This window comes from Podarcis muralis, chromosome 6 (genome assembly GCF_964188315.1).
Source record: "Podarcis muralis chromosome 6, rPodMur119.hap1.1, whole genome shotgun sequence".
NCBI classification, from domain to species: domain Eukaryota; kingdom Metazoa; phylum Chordata; class Lepidosauria; order Squamata; family Lacertidae; genus Podarcis; species Podarcis muralis.
In genome coordinates this window covers 42,436,675-42,454,705 of record NC_135660.1, presented here as the reverse complement: position 1 = coordinate 42,454,705, position 18,031 = coordinate 42,436,675, and the positions used below count along the sequence as shown (strand labels likewise).

At 40.5% G+C, this 18,031-nt stretch overlaps 1 protein-coding gene across 2 annotated transcripts in view; it reads left to right on the top strand.

Moving 5' to 3' along the window:
* The window catches only part of LCOR (ligand dependent nuclear receptor corepressor), a 53,499-nt gene continuing 35,468 nt past the window's right edge, over positions 1–18,031 (top strand). Inside the window, exons 1-3 of one of the 2 annotated variants that reach the window (XM_077930151.1) lie at positions 11,644–11,732; positions 12,524–12,525; positions 14,064–14,177. In XM_077930151.1, the coding sequence (XP_077786277.1) occupies positions 11,659–11,732; positions 12,524–12,525; positions 14,064–14,177 (190 nt within the window). In that variant the 5' untranslated portion in view covers positions 11,644–11,658. Of the gene's footprint in view, positions 137–11,643; positions 11,733–12,523; positions 12,526–14,063; positions 14,178–18,031 lie in introns of those variants that run through there. The other variant, XM_028730534.2, reaches the window with a different exon arrangement.

Here is an 18,031-nt window from a genome sequence, read left to right as displayed (position 1 = left end):
GCCGGCGGCGGCGGAGGCTCGGGGCCCCTCCCCCAGAAGATGGCGAGTCCGTGCGGGAGGCAGGAGTGCTCCATCGAGAGGCGCGGCTTCCGCCACCAGCTCGACTCGTGGCGACACCGGCTGCTGCGCTGTGTGGGTGAGGGACCATGGGGGGGCGGAGAGGGGAGCGGAGCCCGGGCGGGCGGGCGGACAGGGGGGCGGAGGGGAAGCGGACCGCTTGTGTGGAGACAACCCCCCCTTCTTTTCACCTCCGCCCCACTTCCCCTCATCTCTCTCCACATAGTGAGGGGAGAGAGAGCGCTGAGCCCCTCCCCCACCCACTCCTCGGTTCGCCCGCCGGCTGACCGCGCGCGCGCCCTCGCTCGCTCCCTCCCGCGCGGATTAGCCGCTCCACGCGCGCCTCACACCCCTCCCCCTTCCTCGCGCCTCACGGAGCAACCGCGGCCTAGGCTCCGCCCCGCCCACTCCGGCCTGGTCTCTCCTCTCCCTCCCTCCCCCGCCCCCTCTCGGGAAGGTGGGAGGACGGGGGAGAGAAGAGGGCCCTTTGTTTGGGGGAAGGGGGTGAGCTGGGCTGTGTCCGCCGGAATGGGTCAGGGAAGGAAGTGCTTCGGGTGGCCTCCTCCCCACCCCCCCTCGCCCGACTATATATTTATTTATATATATATTACGCCCCCCCCCCTCTCCCGCCCCCGGTCAGAGGCTGATTCGGCTTGGGAAAGTTACCCTTGCTGGGGATGATGGCAGAGCAGGATTGTTCCGGGGTGACCACGCCCCTCTCCCATTTCCAGAATTTTGCACACAGGTCATTCTTGCTTCCCCGTCCCCCTAATCGGTTTGCTCCTTGCTTTCCTATGTTCAGCCACATTGTGTCCGTGTGGCCAAGGAGCTAGGATCCTGCTCCGTTTACCCCCTGGTGCTGAATTGTGTATAAGGATGTGTGTGTGTGTCGAAATATTATAGTCACCGATTTACCTTGCAGAATGTTCTCAGATGTTAGGGAAAATATACCCTATTGCCATGATACCTCTTGTTGAAAAGGTAGTATTCCCCTAAATCTTTTGAATTGTGAAGATGACAGAATAACTTGCCTTGGAATCTCCATAAGCTGCTAGGGTTGAGAACCACTGTGCTAGGGAAAGCACATTTACTTTTTATAAAATATAGAAGCAGGTGAAAAGGTGCAGTTATGTGGAAGGGGATATTATTTATAATTCAGTCTTCACGTTGAACTGACAAAGCTCCTTTCATGTGAAATATAGGTTTATTTCAACATGTAAGAGCGTTTCCTGCTCATTTAAATGTCTTAAAAATCCCATGTGCTTTCTCCTTTGATTTCTTTAGATAATAATACATCATTCCAACATGTTAAGACAGTACCTTTGTTAATACACAGAGATGGACTACATACTATTAAACTTACAATGCAGTCATGCATTCTTACTAGGAATTAATACCACCGTTTTCACTGAGGTTTATCCCTTAAATGTGACTTAGGGATAGCAGCTTTACTATCCTGAAACACTGAGTATTTCCTGAGTAAAAAAGCAAGGGCAGTAGAAGCAGATCATTTTAAGTTGAACTCTAGATTCCTAGACAGCAAAAGAAGGATGCTGATCATGTTAACTGTAATCCAGCAAGTCACCTTAGAATTCTGTAGCAGTGCCTGCTTTTCTTAATTGTAATTTAACTGCCTTTACAACTCTTGCTTAAACAGTTGCCCCTTTTTAACTGTAGTTAGTAATTACTCAATATTAACCTGTATAATAGAAAACACTGAAATTATTGTCTTCTTTTTTAAAAAATAGAAACACTTTTTGTTGCACTAGTGCATGTATTAAATGGCATTCAGTACATTGTCATATTTGTTGTAACTGTATCAAAAAATAGACCAGGGCTTGGGAGAGAACCACAAGCACATCTGAATGATGTCACTGGTTAGAAGGTGGGTCAGAGTTAACTGGTTGACTAAAAGAAGGAATGGCTTCTTGCCTTTTGGAAAAGCTGCAGCAGGTAATGCATTAGAATATTTCTTCAGGAGAAATATGTGCTGTGAGTGTGCTTGTTTGTATTAGCATCTATCAGTTAGGTGCCTGTCTCTGGAAGATCATTTTACTACTTCCTCTGCCTGATGGAACTGAACACAAATTTATTCTTCATTCTAGTATCTTTTTTATGTACTTGAATGGTGGTGTTTGTGTTCGAGTGTTAAAGTATACTAGAAGGTTAAAGGCTAGCACATATCTGCTCCAATGATTTCAGGTCATCAGTTACTTGAGTTGTTATGTATCCCTGTTAGTACTTGTGGACATTTGTTTGAAATTCTGTGATTTGCAGGGGAGATTGCTACTGATGTTTTACTCAAGATTGGTCAGAAATACTAAGGATATCTACAAATTCAAAAAAATAATATCCAGTGGTAGTCATACTCAGAGTAGACCACTTAAGTATTGATTTCAGTGGGTCTACTCTGAGTATGACTTAATCAGATATCACAAAAAGGAAACATGTTGGAGCACTTCTGATATGTTGGAGCACTTCTGTTGCCGATTTGGAAAAAATGAGCATAGCATCTAGGGGGAACAATTCTTTTTGCTTCTCTCTCCACCCCTGTAGTCTTGGTATCTATGTGGGTGCACTTTCCCCCCTTTTGTGTAAACAGAAGATATGAAGGAAATGACTAAGCTGTGAAGGTTAATCACCTAGCTATCCAGATTATTTTTTGAGGTAAAGTACAAAAACATTTTAGAAGGTCCAAAGTATAATTGTGTTTGTAGCATTTTATCTTGATAGCATTGCACCTAACAGTTTGAACTTCAAATTGATCAGTTTTATGAGGTCTTAGCTTCATAAACCTCCAGGGTGCAATAAGTATTGGTGATATTTTCCCCTGATCTCTGGGAAAGTAAAATATTTGAGTTTATGAGTCCATTCCAAATAAAACTTTAGTGGGTGGGAGGATTGGTTTGGTTTGCATACAGGACTTTAGGTTTTGTCTCAGGTAACAGTACTGGGAAAGAGAACTACCTGTGGCTTCAGAGGCAAGGTTCCAGTTCCAATGGAAGACAGGTTGATTATGTGTGGCAGCTATAATTGGTCTGATTTGGGCCAATAAGTCCATAAGAAAACTGTTAATTTTATCTTGTATTCATGGTCTTTGGTTAGGCCATATTGCAGTAACAATATTTTTAATAGAAGTCTTGGAGGAAGTATGGTGAAAGTCCAACTGGGATTTTTAAACATCTAAATCAGTGTTTGTGAACCAGGGCGGGAGGGAGGCATATGATGATCTTGAGTGGGGACAGAAGTGTTCCCAAAATATGTACAGTGTAAGTAAAAAAACAAAAACAAAATTTTAATCCATTTGACAATTAAAAAATAACAATGTAGGAGCCAGGTTTGAAGGGGGAGAGTGGGATTTTTATATTACTAAAAGGGGGCATGAGTTAAAAAAAGATTGAGAAACACTGATTTAAAGGCTTTGAATTTTACTAGAACAGAGTTGTTAAAAGTTAGCAAGTCAGTTGTTTTGATAGAACTATACTCTAATGAAGTTTAGCTGAGAGTATTAAAAATTGGAATGGAAATCTTTAGTTCTTACCAAAATATTCTTACCAAAATATGCTTTAATTAAGTGAGCTCTCCTTATTGCTCAGGATGTAGAAGCAAATATATATTTTGCATTGTTAAAAATGAGGTCATTTGCCTGGATGCCAGGCCAGCGAGTTTAAGTTTGAAATGATAACCACTTGTCATTTTACAAGTTATCAGATATCTGTGCTCTATGTATTGTAATAAAAAGTGCTATAATTGGTGCCATGAAGGTTACATGCTAAGATAGCCAGATTTTCATCTTCATGTTGAAAGCTACACATCTGTGAAGTGATATGACTGACTATTAGAGAGGATCACATACAAATAGTGTAGTGCTGAGTTGTAGTTTGGATTTGCATGTTTTAGAAATTAGGAGTGTGTTTTTCAGGGTTTGATATGAATCTCATTAATCTGGAATGCTCTGAGGGAATAATGGAAGTTTCAGATAGAGGCTTGATACTTAGCGCTACTTTCTAACACAGGGAACAAAGTCGACAAGCTTTATTTTTATGGTTGTTTTTGGTATTGATAAAAAGTAATTCACAAGATACCTTTGGTTACCTAATACCTGAATGTCCCTATAAGTGCTCCTTTGGAATTTATATGCACCAGACCTTCATGCAGGCATCATAGTGACACTCACACTTACCTGGCTCCAGATTCCAAAAGATGTAATTCTGTGAAGCTGAAGTATGATACTTAAAATTAGAAGCACAATGAAGACAAGGAAAGATGTTCTGTCACTATTCTGGTAAATTTTAATAATCTGTCAGAAAAATAAAATCACGATTTCTTCTGAATCTTAATGAAAGTGCATTATAATGTATGTTTTGTTTCCTGTCAATAGTGTACATGCCAATATTTTGTTCAACCTTCTCCCTTTCATAGGAGCGCCACTAATATACCCCTGAACCTACTTCATACACTTTCCTGAATAGTGAAGGAAAAATGACCCCGTAAACCTTCAATGTTCCCATATGTTTCCTTTTTTGTAAATGCTATACCCTGCTGGATTTGGCTCTAAGCCTTTTAAAAATCATGAACATCATAGGAAACTAAAATTCATCATTATGTATGGCCTACATAATAGTAGCATTGTAGATTGTAAATCAAGTACCTCTGAACTTGGGAACATTGTGAGTGGGTGTGCAACTATAGGTTGTTCAGTATTACATCTAGTTATCATTTTACAGTGCTAGATACTGTATAAAAGTTAAAATAAGGAATTGGTATTACTATAGATACATACACTTACAAACCTTGAATAGCCTGATGGTTATTCTTCCCAGGATGTAAAACAGTCATGCTTATTTCTTTGATCGTGACTAGAGAGGCTGTTTTCATTGACTTCTGTTTGTAGGCTTTTCTGGTTGTTCAGCATTAAATATACAGGTAACTCGGGACTTGCAGAGCAGTGGAAAATGTTAAAACAAAAAATCTTCAACAAAATGCACAACATTTAGAGGCCTGCACATTCTCTAACTACAGAGACCAGCGTTCTGTTCTCAAAATGTCTATGTGAAGGATCTATAAGTGATAACAGAAATAATTGAGCCCAGCTTTCATGTGTTATAAAAATAGAATATGCTTTTCATACATGACATACATTTAACTGTTCTATTCAGCCATCTCTACCTGTGTACAAAATACCTTCTAACACTGTCCTCTGATCTAAGATAGCCATGGTTAAGTAGCATATACAGATACTGAAATGTTTTCTTCTCATTGGGATCTTCTTTGACTAAAGAAGGAAACCCCTTTCTTTTGCATCTTTTGTGGTTTCTCAGACATGTGCTAAGAATATATGGTATATGTTGCATTGTGCTTTGAACTTTGTCTAAATTATATAAAGTTAGTTACAGGATTTGTGTCTGTTATGAGAGCTCAGTGGGTGTTAAAAGTATGAAACCTAACTCTGAGGACCTTGCCATTATTAGTTCATACACTTATTCCAATTTTTCTTGGCCAAGAAAAAAAAGCTATGCACATTTAATAATGAGATTTTATTAACTTTTCAGATTATGTACAAAAAGGTCCAAAACATGGTCACTGGTGCTTCTGGTTAATTCTTGCTTAATTCTTGACATTCTAGTAGAGTAATAAGGCTTGGTTATTGTTTGTGTGTGTGTGTGTGCAGTTCTCTTGGGGAGAGAAAGAGCTGGGAGGGACTGCCAGCATAGGGAAGGTAAATTGCACAAATGTTCTGTTTCCTGATCATTGGAAATAAATTGAAGCTCTTCTTACTATTGCAGTTATTCTGAAAATGCTTATTCAAAAATGTTCATCTTGAATCCCATGAGATTATATTGAGTGAAACAGTTACATTTCATTTTTCTTGTATTTAAGTACTGAACTTAATTTCTTATCTACATTAAGACCAACTTGGAAAAGTTGGTCCAATACTAATTGGCCAGAGTTCTAGGGGGGGGGGGGGAGGCAGCCAACCCTAATATAAATTGACCCTTTTGTTTCCTCCTCCAGTAATGTTCAAAGGAATAAACAACTGTAGAAATTCATTTTCGGGTTACGTTTTTAAAGGGGAATGTGCATCTCTTGCTTCCTTGCCACTATTTTTGGGTGTTTCCTTCCTAATCCCATTTCCTCCTTTAGACATCTAACTATTTCCCCTGCTTCAACTTCCATTCTCAGTTCTGAATCCTTTATTTCAATACTACATCATATGACTCTTTCCCCCACCACATCTTCATGCCTAGCTTGCTGCATGCTGACCACTGGCAAAATCTCCCTCCTTCAGTGACTTTTAAAAATATATATAAGTGAAACTCTGGATTGACCTGAGGGTCAATCTTAAGGTCAAATTTACCACATAAACTTCTATGTTCCTGGAATATGCTTTGCTGAGAATTAAACAATTGAAGTATAGAATTTTATTTATTTCCTGTTGAAGCCAAACTTTCTTAAAAAAAGAAAAAGGGAAAAAAGTTCTAGGGAAACAAAATAAATCAATATGTAGTACTGTATCATTGTCTAAGCTGGGGTAGACAGACGGTAATTCAGGATCTCTGGATGATTTTTGGTAGATCAGCAAGTATTTCTGACTCCCAGTTATTAAACAATGACAACAAAACAACTTTCCCTACCAAAATTAGTCTGCTGAAATGAAGATTAATCAGGATTGGACTGTTGTGTGAAAAGACACTAAACTCAATTTGTTGTGATCCTGAAAATGCTCAGAATATGCTCAAAGGCACTTTGTTCTTTAATTCTGTGTGCCTTGCACATGGCTCTGGTTGGTAGATCTCAGGACTCTAGTGAAAAAACACCAGTTGATAAGATCTGCCCACCCTCTTCTAATCTACTAGTCAGATAAGCAGTGTGTAAGAGTGAAGAAAGCTGATTGGTACAATGGCTTACAGCAAGTGACTCTAGCACAATGAGACAAGAGTGTCTTTAGTGTGGCTTGAAGGCACAGTGTTGTATCCAACAAAGTCATTGCATGAGCAGAACAACTTCTGCTTTTGCAACAGAACTTCTCTCTCCCCTGCTTTCCACAAAGCAGATAAGGGTTGCATGGGGGGAGGTGAGGGAAGGGATGTTCTGTTGTGCCAGTGTTAGTCCTGCTTGCACACTGACTTCAGATACAGCGCACATCACTTTTTCTAACTTCTTGATCTCTTGCAGTCCCCTTTATCTACTTTTCATCCATTACAACTAATCCTCTGTTTCCTTTGAACATTTTTGTTGTGTGCTAGAATTTCATTACATGTCATTAGCACACTTTCCTGAAATGTGATGTGTTTTCCTTCGTATGTTCCTAAATTCATTTATATTTTTGTTCCTGCTAATGTTTGCAACATTACCCAGTGTAGTACCATCTGTGAATTTAACTAACATGCTGTTTACCCTTTCTTCCAGATCCCGTTTCTGATCCTACTTCCACATTTGGGAGTATGCAAGGGACAAAAACACCTCTTTGCGTAGCTTGACTGGATGCCCCAAGACTAGGATGTTAGTATATTTAAACCATTTTCCTTCCTTTGTTATGTTGCCAATAACTATTTGTACGTTGGTTGTTTGGCTATGATTGGCTATTGTGGCACTTTATAAATAGCAGTAGTAAAAAAAGTTAACTTACAGAGCTTCTGTAAAGTTTGGCCAAGATGTTGAAAATGTGTGCCAAAAGCCTAGTGCCTAATTAATCCCAATATGATAGGTTCTTGGAAGCACTGACTACTGTCTGTTCCCTTTATCAAGTGAGAGTTGAGAAAGCTCAGTATTTTTAACTAAAATAAAGCCAAATGTACTTGGGGGTCTGATTTTAGGTGTCTGTTTCCCCAAAATGGAATAAAAACTTTGTGATTATGGTATTATAAGATGGTTTGCATTCAGGTGTTTTGTGCAAGATAATTTTAAATAGTGGCTATATGTTGAGATGATTCTAGTCTGTAGAGACTTTAATATCTAAAACACAAAAATAATGGCATTGGTTTTTCCCATTATTTTTATTTGGTTCAGAATAGTCTGTGCTCCACAGTTTAATACCAGTCTTTCTCAGTAAAGTCTCCATCTTGAGTAGGAGAGCTGCAAATTGCATGAAACACCTGACTTTGGTGTCTGCTTTATTTCTTTTTATTTTGTAATGTGAGGGATTGACTGAAAATTTAATAATTTGATGGGCATAGCTGAATCAGCCTAAGATGAAAACATGCTTCCCCTACCATATTCTAAAGCAGTTTGTAAATGGTCAGATCCCTAGAACTTTCTCTTAACAGTAATGTTAGCTTTGTCAATAACTTTTCAGAAATATCTTTTGCTTCCCTTTGTTCAGTCTCCACATAAAGCATGAAATGAAAGAGAAAGCAAACATACAGGAAAACATAATAGAGGTGTCCTGCTATAACTGGAATCATAAGGGGCAGTGATAAGAATAAGTGAACAGGCAATGCAGTCAAAGGGGAAGTTCATTGGAGTGGGAGGGTGAAGGGGAAGCATGGGATGTGGTCCTTTTTGCCACTTGGCTGCTTGTCCAGGGGCAATTGCTACTTACCAACTTCCTATTCTTTGACACACCACTGGTCCATCTTGTTACCAGCAGAGGTTCTCCAACATCAAGCACTGATAGTTTTTCCTGTCTCTGCTGCCTGATATCTCTTAAGTGGAAATGACACGAATCTCTCATATATTTTGTTTGGAAGTGTTCAACAGGAGTGAATGAAATATTGTATGGGGTGAGTGGAAAAATGGTTAAGTTCAAGATGCAGAAATCTGTGGTGAGGAGGAATGAATGAACCAGTGGAGTATTTGAAAGTGGTTGAAAAAAGCAGAGAGTTGTGAATGGGTAAAGAAAAGAAGGAGATGGATGGGTGATTGGGGGAACAGTAGCATTGCAGTAAGATTGTGCATATCACTGCAGCAGACAAGAGGGGCTGTATGCTAAGGGAATAGAACCAGAAAGCGGTTTAGAGAAGATAGTTTTATAAAACGCTACACCATGCATAGAATAGAATTAATTAATTAATTAATTAATTATATTTGTATCCTACCTTTCCTCCAAAGAGCACAAGGTGATGTACATGATTGTCTTCTTCCTTGTTTTATCCCCACAGTGACCATAGAAGGTAGGGAAGGATGAGAGACTGATTGGCCCAAGGTCACCCAGTGAGTTTATTGTAAATAAAAAGCAATGTGCCGTGATTAACTTGTAGTTTCAGTGGCAATTCTGGGGCACTTGGCATTCCTTCTCTGGAGCTCTGTGCCCTTTTCTGGTCAAAGCTGGAGCCACCAAGCCTAGATGGATTTAAAGGAGCAAGGCAGATCAGGTCCAGCCAAGGAGTAGAGTAGAATAGGATCTGAGGCAAATATCAGGGACAAAAGAGCTGAGAAAGTGAAGCCTCTTATACTTTGTGTGCCACAACAGTTTGGCCCCAATGAGCAGGGATAAGAGTGGGCTAGAATGATTTCTAGCATAATGCTCATGCAATTCACAGTTGTATTTGGCCTTGATTACAGAAGGGCTCCAAAGCCCTTTCCAGAGCTGGCTCCATGCCTCAGTAACATTAATTTGGTTTGAATAGACACAATGCTTTCCTATATTGTGCCTGTTTAACATACATCTAAGCTCTGGTTGAATTACCACTGATTGCATTTTTTGCACCACATTGCCATTTAGCTCCCACTTTATATATTTATTTTCCCTAACCCTTGTGTATACAGTACATATTTGCCAACTCAGATCTCACAATTATTCTTTTTAAGGTGCCACAGGACTCTGTTCTTCTTGGTGCAACAGACTAACACAGCTACCTCTCTGGAAAAATTAGTCCCTGGCATGTCTGTCAGTGAGGGTTTTGGGGTGGAAAGTTAGAGGAGGGGGGAAATCCTCTTATTTGCCTTGCTTTCTCCCTGCCCTCCCATTTACTTAGTAAATTAAGGTTTTAGATTATGTATGTGTGCTTGGGATAGGGCAGTAGGACAAGAGATGGCCACATCAGAATTTTCAGATCTCCTACCTTTGTGGAAAGAGCATTAGGATGCAAATGACCCTCCATCTCTTCCTCAACCCCCCAAACAAGTGGAAGCTGATGGTTTTCTTTGCAGGCTGCCAGGGAATGTTGGCAGCAGGGAGCGACATGTATGCAAGAGCCCTTAGCCAGCTGGTGCTGGGAGTTAGGCTAAAGAGTTTTGGCAAATGGCCAGCTGCCTAGGGACCAAATATAGGGGAAATTGGATGTATACTCTCTGAGGCCAAGCTACCCTTCCAAACAAAGTGGGGCTGCTTCCTTGCAGCTTGAAGGATCACAAGTTGGGGAAAGTAAATTAGCCTCCCAGAGCAAACTTTATTTGACCCCCCTCCCTTTCACATGTGATATGTTCATAGGTCTCTTCTTTTTTATATGAGTATTGAATATTACTAATGTGAAGATAATACACAGGGCTGTGCAGGGGTAACTCTGGCTCAAAATTCATGTTGAGAATCTTGCCTTCCATTGTTTTGGGCTTTAAATTTGGGGCTTGAAAATAGATGTGCTTAGAAGTTGGTATGAAGTCCGGAGCCCTGTTTACGAACAGTGTTATACATTCTGTTGTTGCAGCTTCACCCCAATTTTTCACATTTTAATACAAGATACTTTTATCTGGAGCTTCATTATATGTTACGCAGGGCTGATGTGAGTAAAAAACTCAAGGGTAATAGTCAACTACGTTTTACTTAAGAGTAGACACACTGAAATGAATGTACCTAATGAAGTAATGTTCATTAATATTGGTGGGTCTACTCAGAGTAGTTCAGGGTTCTTGTTCCCATGGGACAAGTATGAGAGCTCATCTCATACTGGGGTGCAAAGTACAACCAATCAAGCAGTGGGAATTATAATGTATAACCTCTTCCTGGATGTTGATTTACACTACTGACAAGAATGGCACATGCTAGATATTTTAAACTTCTCACTACACTGCATGCTGTGCCATCAGGCCAGAGTTCCTCTTTTTTTGTGTGTGTTATATTTTGCTACCCAGGGAAGGGAAGCCCTATATTTGTCTAGCGCAGGGATGATTTCTATGGATTAATAAATCCTTCCATGTGTGTGATTCCTTTGTTCCTGTTAAAATCACCATGTGTTAATAAGCTTTTAATTTGCACTTATCCTTGCTGACCATAAGAATGTCAGCAAGATAAATGCATGTAAAGCCGTTCATTCTGGTAACTACACAAGAAAGTCCTGAATGACAAATTGCTGGCTGACTGAGAGAGATGCGCCCATTTGCTCTTTCATCCAATGCCACCAACTGTTTCCTATTCTTTTGCTGAGGCAGGTAGGGAGAAATGGTATCTGCTACTTCAAGCAGAGCAGGATTCAGCTATTACTCTTGCATTGGCAAGTGTGGCACCACCCTCTAGCAAGCATGAGGAGTGGCCAGCTTTCCTCCCAACTTTGAAAACCAGGGAATGGGGAAGGATCATCCCAGAAATGTCCAGGCAATCTTTGCCCCCTTCACCTCTCTAAAGTTGGGAGGAAGGCTAGGGATGGTATTGAAGTTGTGTGATTCAAGCCTGTGCTAGAAATTCACCAGGCGCATTTTGTGACTGGTGCAGGTCCAATTGCGACCATGTGGAGATCTGTGGATGCCAGGTTGGCAACTTACATCTCCATCTGGCTTGCTCCTCCAGTTTTCTTGAGCAGGTAAGCAGAAGAGCTTATTTACTGCATTTATATCCCACCCTTTTCTCCAAAGACTACATGGTTCACCCTCCTCCTCCTCAGCCAATCCCTACAATGACCCTGTGAGGTTAGGTTAAGAGGCTGTGACTTGTCCAAGGTCACCCAGTGAGCTTCATGACTGAGTGGGGATTTGAACTCTGATCTCCCAGGTCCACACTCTGACCGCTATACCATACTGGCTTCCTAGAGTACTTCTGCTATTGGGCTGCTGTATAAACTAAATTGGTAAATAAATATTGGGAAAGCAAAACAATTCTTAGAGAAGGATATTAAATATTTTCCTTGGATCTTGAATTTGTTTTATTCTGGATTGTTTTATTTGATGCTTTAATGAGTTGTAAACCACTTTGAGATTTAAAAAAAAATCTCATATGTGTGGTATAGTGGTATAGAAATGTGGTATAGAAATGAAGTTAACAACAACAAACACACGACCATAACCTAGGTTTAAAGTGCCATTTGTCAATTGGCTTATATATCTGAGTTTCTAACACTTATCCAAGCCCCCTGGAGTTCTTGGTCCCAGAGGGACAAACCAGCAATACCTCTCCCTTCCTGCTTATGGACGTCTTGGGTGCTATTTGAAAGCAAGTGCTGTTGCCTTCACCAGCTGAATCCCACACATTCCTGCCTCTCTTTCCCACAAGATAAAGAGGCCTTTACAGTTGTTACTTGGGAGAAAGGTACGGCGCTCAGCTTCTGAGCAGCTGATAAAGCTGACATGATCTTAAGCACACTTTTCTGCAAGAAAGAGGTGGTAGGGGTTCCAGCCACTGCTTGATGATGGTGGTCCCCTGCTGAGTAGTGGCTGAAGTTTGCATGTTCCCTGAAGGAGAGGAAGGTGGGGATGTTTCTTGAGCCTTTGCTTGGTGGAAGGCCCAGAGCTCTCTCACTAAGCATTGGCTGAAATTCACAAGCTTCTGGCTTGCAGGAAAGGTTGGGCAGGGGGAGAACTTCTGTTGGTGTTGGGCAGAGGTACTTGCTTCTAACAAGCCAGCAGTGGGGAAGACCCTCACAATCACAATTTTTGGATTGGCTGACAGTACCAGCCCAGACAATTTAGAAGCCATTAGTCCTAAAAAGGCTGCTGTTACTTCTAGGAATGGATTTCACTGGTCAGTTCTTGCTCTGGTCTGGCTGTGCAGGAAGAAATTAGATTTCATTCTATTGGACCACTCTTAACTAATTTTAAATGAGAAGTAAAACTGTTATTATCCAGTGTAAAGAATATGCAGACTGCCAGCAGGGGTCTTAGGCAGAACAGCGCAGAACTAGGAAAAGAACTCTGCTGTGCATGGTGCTTTAGAAATTCTGGCTTCCATATTGTTGAATTCATAAGACTGCATTTGCTGTTGCATGTAAAGAGAGCCAGACACTTGTAATAAAAAAAGTAAAATCCTTGACTGTGGCCTGTGAAGTTGTGTCTGGGCAGCAGAATAATCTCTTATTTAAGAATCTTTGTTTCTAGTCTAAATATTATTAAAGCAAATGGAGAAAAAAATGCGATATTCCTCAATAATCCATTATGTTTTTTCTGTGAGCATGATGAAGGGACAGTAGTTATATCTCTTATGCTTAGTAGAAGAGGTTGTTGATTGGATGTAGAAAGTGAGAGAAAAGCGTTTACAGTTAGGTAGATTAAAAGTCAAAAGTACATAAAGCCAAAGGATGTATTGGTTTTTTGCTCCCCACCCCCTTCAAATCTAGAAGATTAAGACACAGTCTGCCAAAGCAATTACCACTTCATGTGAAGGTAAAGGCAACGATTACCTAGGATCTGCAGATTTGTTTCATCCATGTCAATTAGGTTTTTGCATAGGGATGTGCGGGTGATTACATGATGTCAGCAGAGAGCTGGGGTGGTATAGTGACTAAGAGACTGAGCTACAAATCAGGAAGCCCTTTATTCAAATCTTGAATTTTGATGGCTTTAGGCAAGTCACATTCTCTCAGCCTTAGCACCTAACCACAACATGGGGTAATAATGCTGTTTTACTTTACAGGGAGTCTATAAAAAATATCTGTATTCAAGGTGTGTATATAAAGATGAAACTCTTTGAATGCTTTGCTATATAATATATTTTTAGAAGAGTGAATATGTTTTCAGTAAGAGGCTGAATGTGTTTCGCTTTTCTCATTCTCTCTTTCTTGTAATAAGGGAAGCTGAATTCTACAACTTCTATAAATTATGAATATTCAGCAGATATGCATGATTCCTCTTACTGTACTTTGCATAATTCTGCAATTTTTACTCTTCTGCATAACTTACATTGTTTTTTGTTTGTCATGGAGAAGGCACAAAGCTTTACAGTGTGCTGAAGTGCTGTTCTCTTAACTACTGGAAATCATATTCTGCAATTCCTCTAGCTTCCGACATTTCAACAAGCAACACCCACACATTTCCAAGCATATCTTTGCAACATTAATGCTTCTTTTTAAATAAAAAAACTCTGTGTACATGTTCATCACATATGATTATTAATATGTGTAACTTATGTTGCATATACTGAAGTGTGTGCATTTGGCACATGTAGCTGTGTACATAGGATTTATGTGCAATGTATGTGAAGGATGTTCTTAAAGTGAGAAGTCGATATGATCCTTAGAGGCTATACAACATCTATATTAGATGTTTGTCATTAATAGGATCTTAGTGAAGGTGGAAGTGATGCTGATGTGAATCTCTTGGAAGAATTCAAAGACACTCATGGAGTTAATGTAACTCATGTCCTGCCCTGTGGCCGAATGAATTAATTTACACAATTCCTGATACATCTATCCTGTTTTCACACAATCATTTATATGAAATCTTACCACTTGCTAAGGTCACATTCCTACATGTATTTATAATATATATGCATTACATATATACATTTTGGTGTGAAGTTCTTCATTTTGAATAATCTCTACAGAAATAACAAAGGCAGTTTATCTCTTGATGAACAGAGCCAAAAGTTACAAAATTGCTTTACCCAAAGGAGCCAACATATCTACATACTAATTTGCAAGAACAGTGAAGTCAGACTTCAACAACTGTGAAACTATTAGATTAAAAAGATAGGCCCACTCTCATGTCAGGATTGTGTGTATCTGGGGCTGTGAGCACCCTTTCAAAGCGCTGTCTTTATTCACACTTGTATTCTGCTTTTGTTCCAAGGAACTCAGGATGACATACATGGGGGAATTATCCCAAACAACACTGTAAATGAGATTAGGTTGCGAGTGAGCTTTATGACAGTGGGACCCATGTCTTTGGTCCAAAGCCAACCTGTGTCCACTACACTATGTTGGCAAGGCCCTGTCTCCCCCCATGTAATCAGTTGTTTTGATAATTACTGTATTTTTCCATTTATAAGATGCTCCCATGTATAAGATGCCCCCTATTTTGGGGGACCCCAAATTTAGAAAATGGACACCTGCACTATCCGTGTATAAGACACCCCCAGATTTTTAACCTTATTTTAAAGTAAAAAAACCTACTCTTATACACGGAAAAGTACGGTACCTATGTGTGCTGGATTAGAATGTTGATTCCCTTGTATCCTATTTGCTAATACTGAAGTAAAAACTGAGGCCCCACCTCTCATACATGTCTTGTAGTGTACTTGCTGCTCCTAAGCAGCAAAGGAGAGTGGGAGTTGGCCAGCTGCAGGTGTTCTGTAGCTTTGTTGTTTTACCTCTTTCTCAGGTGTAGCATCTTTATTTGTATGAAGTTGTGACTGGTATCCCACTTTATACATACTGTAAATCTTTTTGAAGCATACAACACAAACTTTGTAATAGTTTCTTATTGAGAATAACTAGAGTTTGACTACATATCCTGTCTAGATGCTTTGTTGGGCAGTAGTCATTGGAACATGTTTTGCAATTTCCCTTTAGATTAAAAGTTAGCAAGAGTATGCTTGGTCAGCTGGAGATAAATCCGTCTGCCGAAGGGAAAGCTTGCCACATTGACTGACTCCTCATCCCCCTAGCAAGCCTATGGTATCTCTCAATGCACCCTGACACACTGCCGCCATCTATTAATGAGTGAAGTCTTGGCCTTTGGTTTGGTGAGTGCGTTGGACTGCCTGTGGAGTTGTTACTGGGTGGATTGTATTAAATTGCCTAAAGTACTGGGGAAGAACCACATGGCCTGTGTGGAGAATGTTTCACATACGCTCTACCCACTCAGTGCCACAGCTTTCTGTAACTTCATATATATGCAGTGATGGAGACCGTGCTGCTAGTAAATGATGAGAAACAGGATCTTGGAGTTGTGATGGAGAGCTTTGGGACCATCCAGTGTACTGCAGCTGTGAAAAAGGCAAATTCCGTGTTGGAGATCAGCAGGAAAGAGACAAAAATTAAAACCCCTTGTGATCTCGACGTGTCTGTACAAATCTATGGTGCAGCCATAGAGCTGGAACAACTCTTATGACAAGTTTGAACGTTAGGTTCTGTTTAGTTTAGAAAAAAGGTGAGTTAGTGGGGGATGATAGAAGTGCATAATGTTATGCATGGTGTGGAAATTTTCTCTCTCATCATACTAGTACGAATTGCTACTAGTCCTGTTGGCTAAACATTACTTCCAGGATCAGAGTTGGCATGCCTTTGAATCCTAGTTGCTGATAAATAACAATGAGAATGGGAATTGCTCTCATGTCCTGCTTTTGGCCTTCCCACAGGCACCTGGTTGGCCACCTTGGGAAACACTGTGGTAGCCTAGAAATACAGTTGATGTGGTCCAGCAGTGTTCTTATTTTCATGGTCTTCAGAAAATACATGAAAGGAAAGAACCTTTTCTACCTATTTGCATGTTAGTTCTTTGAATGTGAGTGTGTAAGTGTATCAAAAATTTGTGAGTTTATTCCACTTGATACAGAAGACTGAGTAATCTGAGGCAAGTGAGAAGCAAGAATAATAGCACAAAGCTCTTACTGCAACTTTGTAAGAACAATATTATAGCAGATTACTAGTTTGAGTCATATACCTAAAGGTGTTCTGTATTCTGTACAGTTTGAAAGAACCAATGATAAGTCCATTAATTTCTTGCAGCTGCCTTTGCCATCTACTCCACATCACTGAGAACACATTATGACACAACACGTTCTGAGAAGCAAACCTAGGCTCATATTCCCTAGCTTGGCTAGCATTCCAATCCTCACTTTTCTGGAAAGGAAACAGGCTGGCTTGGCTCACATGCAGTCTCTCATGTGAAACCTAGGCAAAAACGGTGTTTCTTGACAGACATTTGAGACTTATTGTATGAAGTTTGGAAGGAAAGGACTAAGCTGCTTGGTTTCTGCTCTTCAGTGGCTAGGAAACACTCCAGGAGCAGTAGAAGGGGTTCTAGGACTCAGAAGGCTTTCTGTCTAGTCTCTAAAGGGCTGTAATAGAGCATTTTATTCTGTGCCACAAAGTAATCCTATTTCCATTGTGAACTTGTGTAGGTACCCAGTCTCCCTCTTTTTATAGTGTTTGCTCATTACAGGTGACTAGACAAATGGCTATGTAAAGCCAGGGTATGCAATAAGAGATAACTGGCTAAGTAAAGCAATTGAGATATTTTAGGGTTTATGAGTCTTCAGTGTGATGAATTGGACTCAAAAGACCAGTGCCAGCCTAGACTCTGTGCTGAACTGTGTTGAGCTTTGAAGATGATAATGCAACACATTACACTAGGAAAAGCTAAAGGAACTGTTTGTTTTAGCCTACATGATGCAATGTGTGTGTGCACAGTGGCGTAGAGTGGGGGGTGCAGGGGGGGCCGGCCGCACCGGGCGCAACATCTGGGGGTTAGGGTTAGGGTGCGCAAATCCAAGGGTTAGGGGGCGCAAATCCACGGGTTAGGGGGCGCAAATTACTTGCCTTGCCCCGGGTGCTGACAACCCATGCTACGCCACTGTGTGTGCATGTGTACATCAAAATTTTCCAAAAGATTTAATTATCAAAGAAGGGAAACAGGTCATTAAACCATTAGCCTAAAATACAAGGTTAGATAATAGGGGAAATGGCCAGTTTTCATATTCTAGGTGCATATATGCGCGCGTGCACCCCCACACCCCACAGTGAAATTTATTTACTACCAAATTTAACTATGCAAATTGTTTTAAGTTGTTTTTCAAAAACCAAGATCAATTTAGTTTGAAAAAAGAGCTGCTTAATGGGCTACCTTTGAAGGTGACCCGGAAACTACAACTAATCCAGAATGCGGCAGCTAGATTGGTGACTGGGAGTGGCTTCCAAGACCATATAACACTGGTCCTGAAAGACCTACA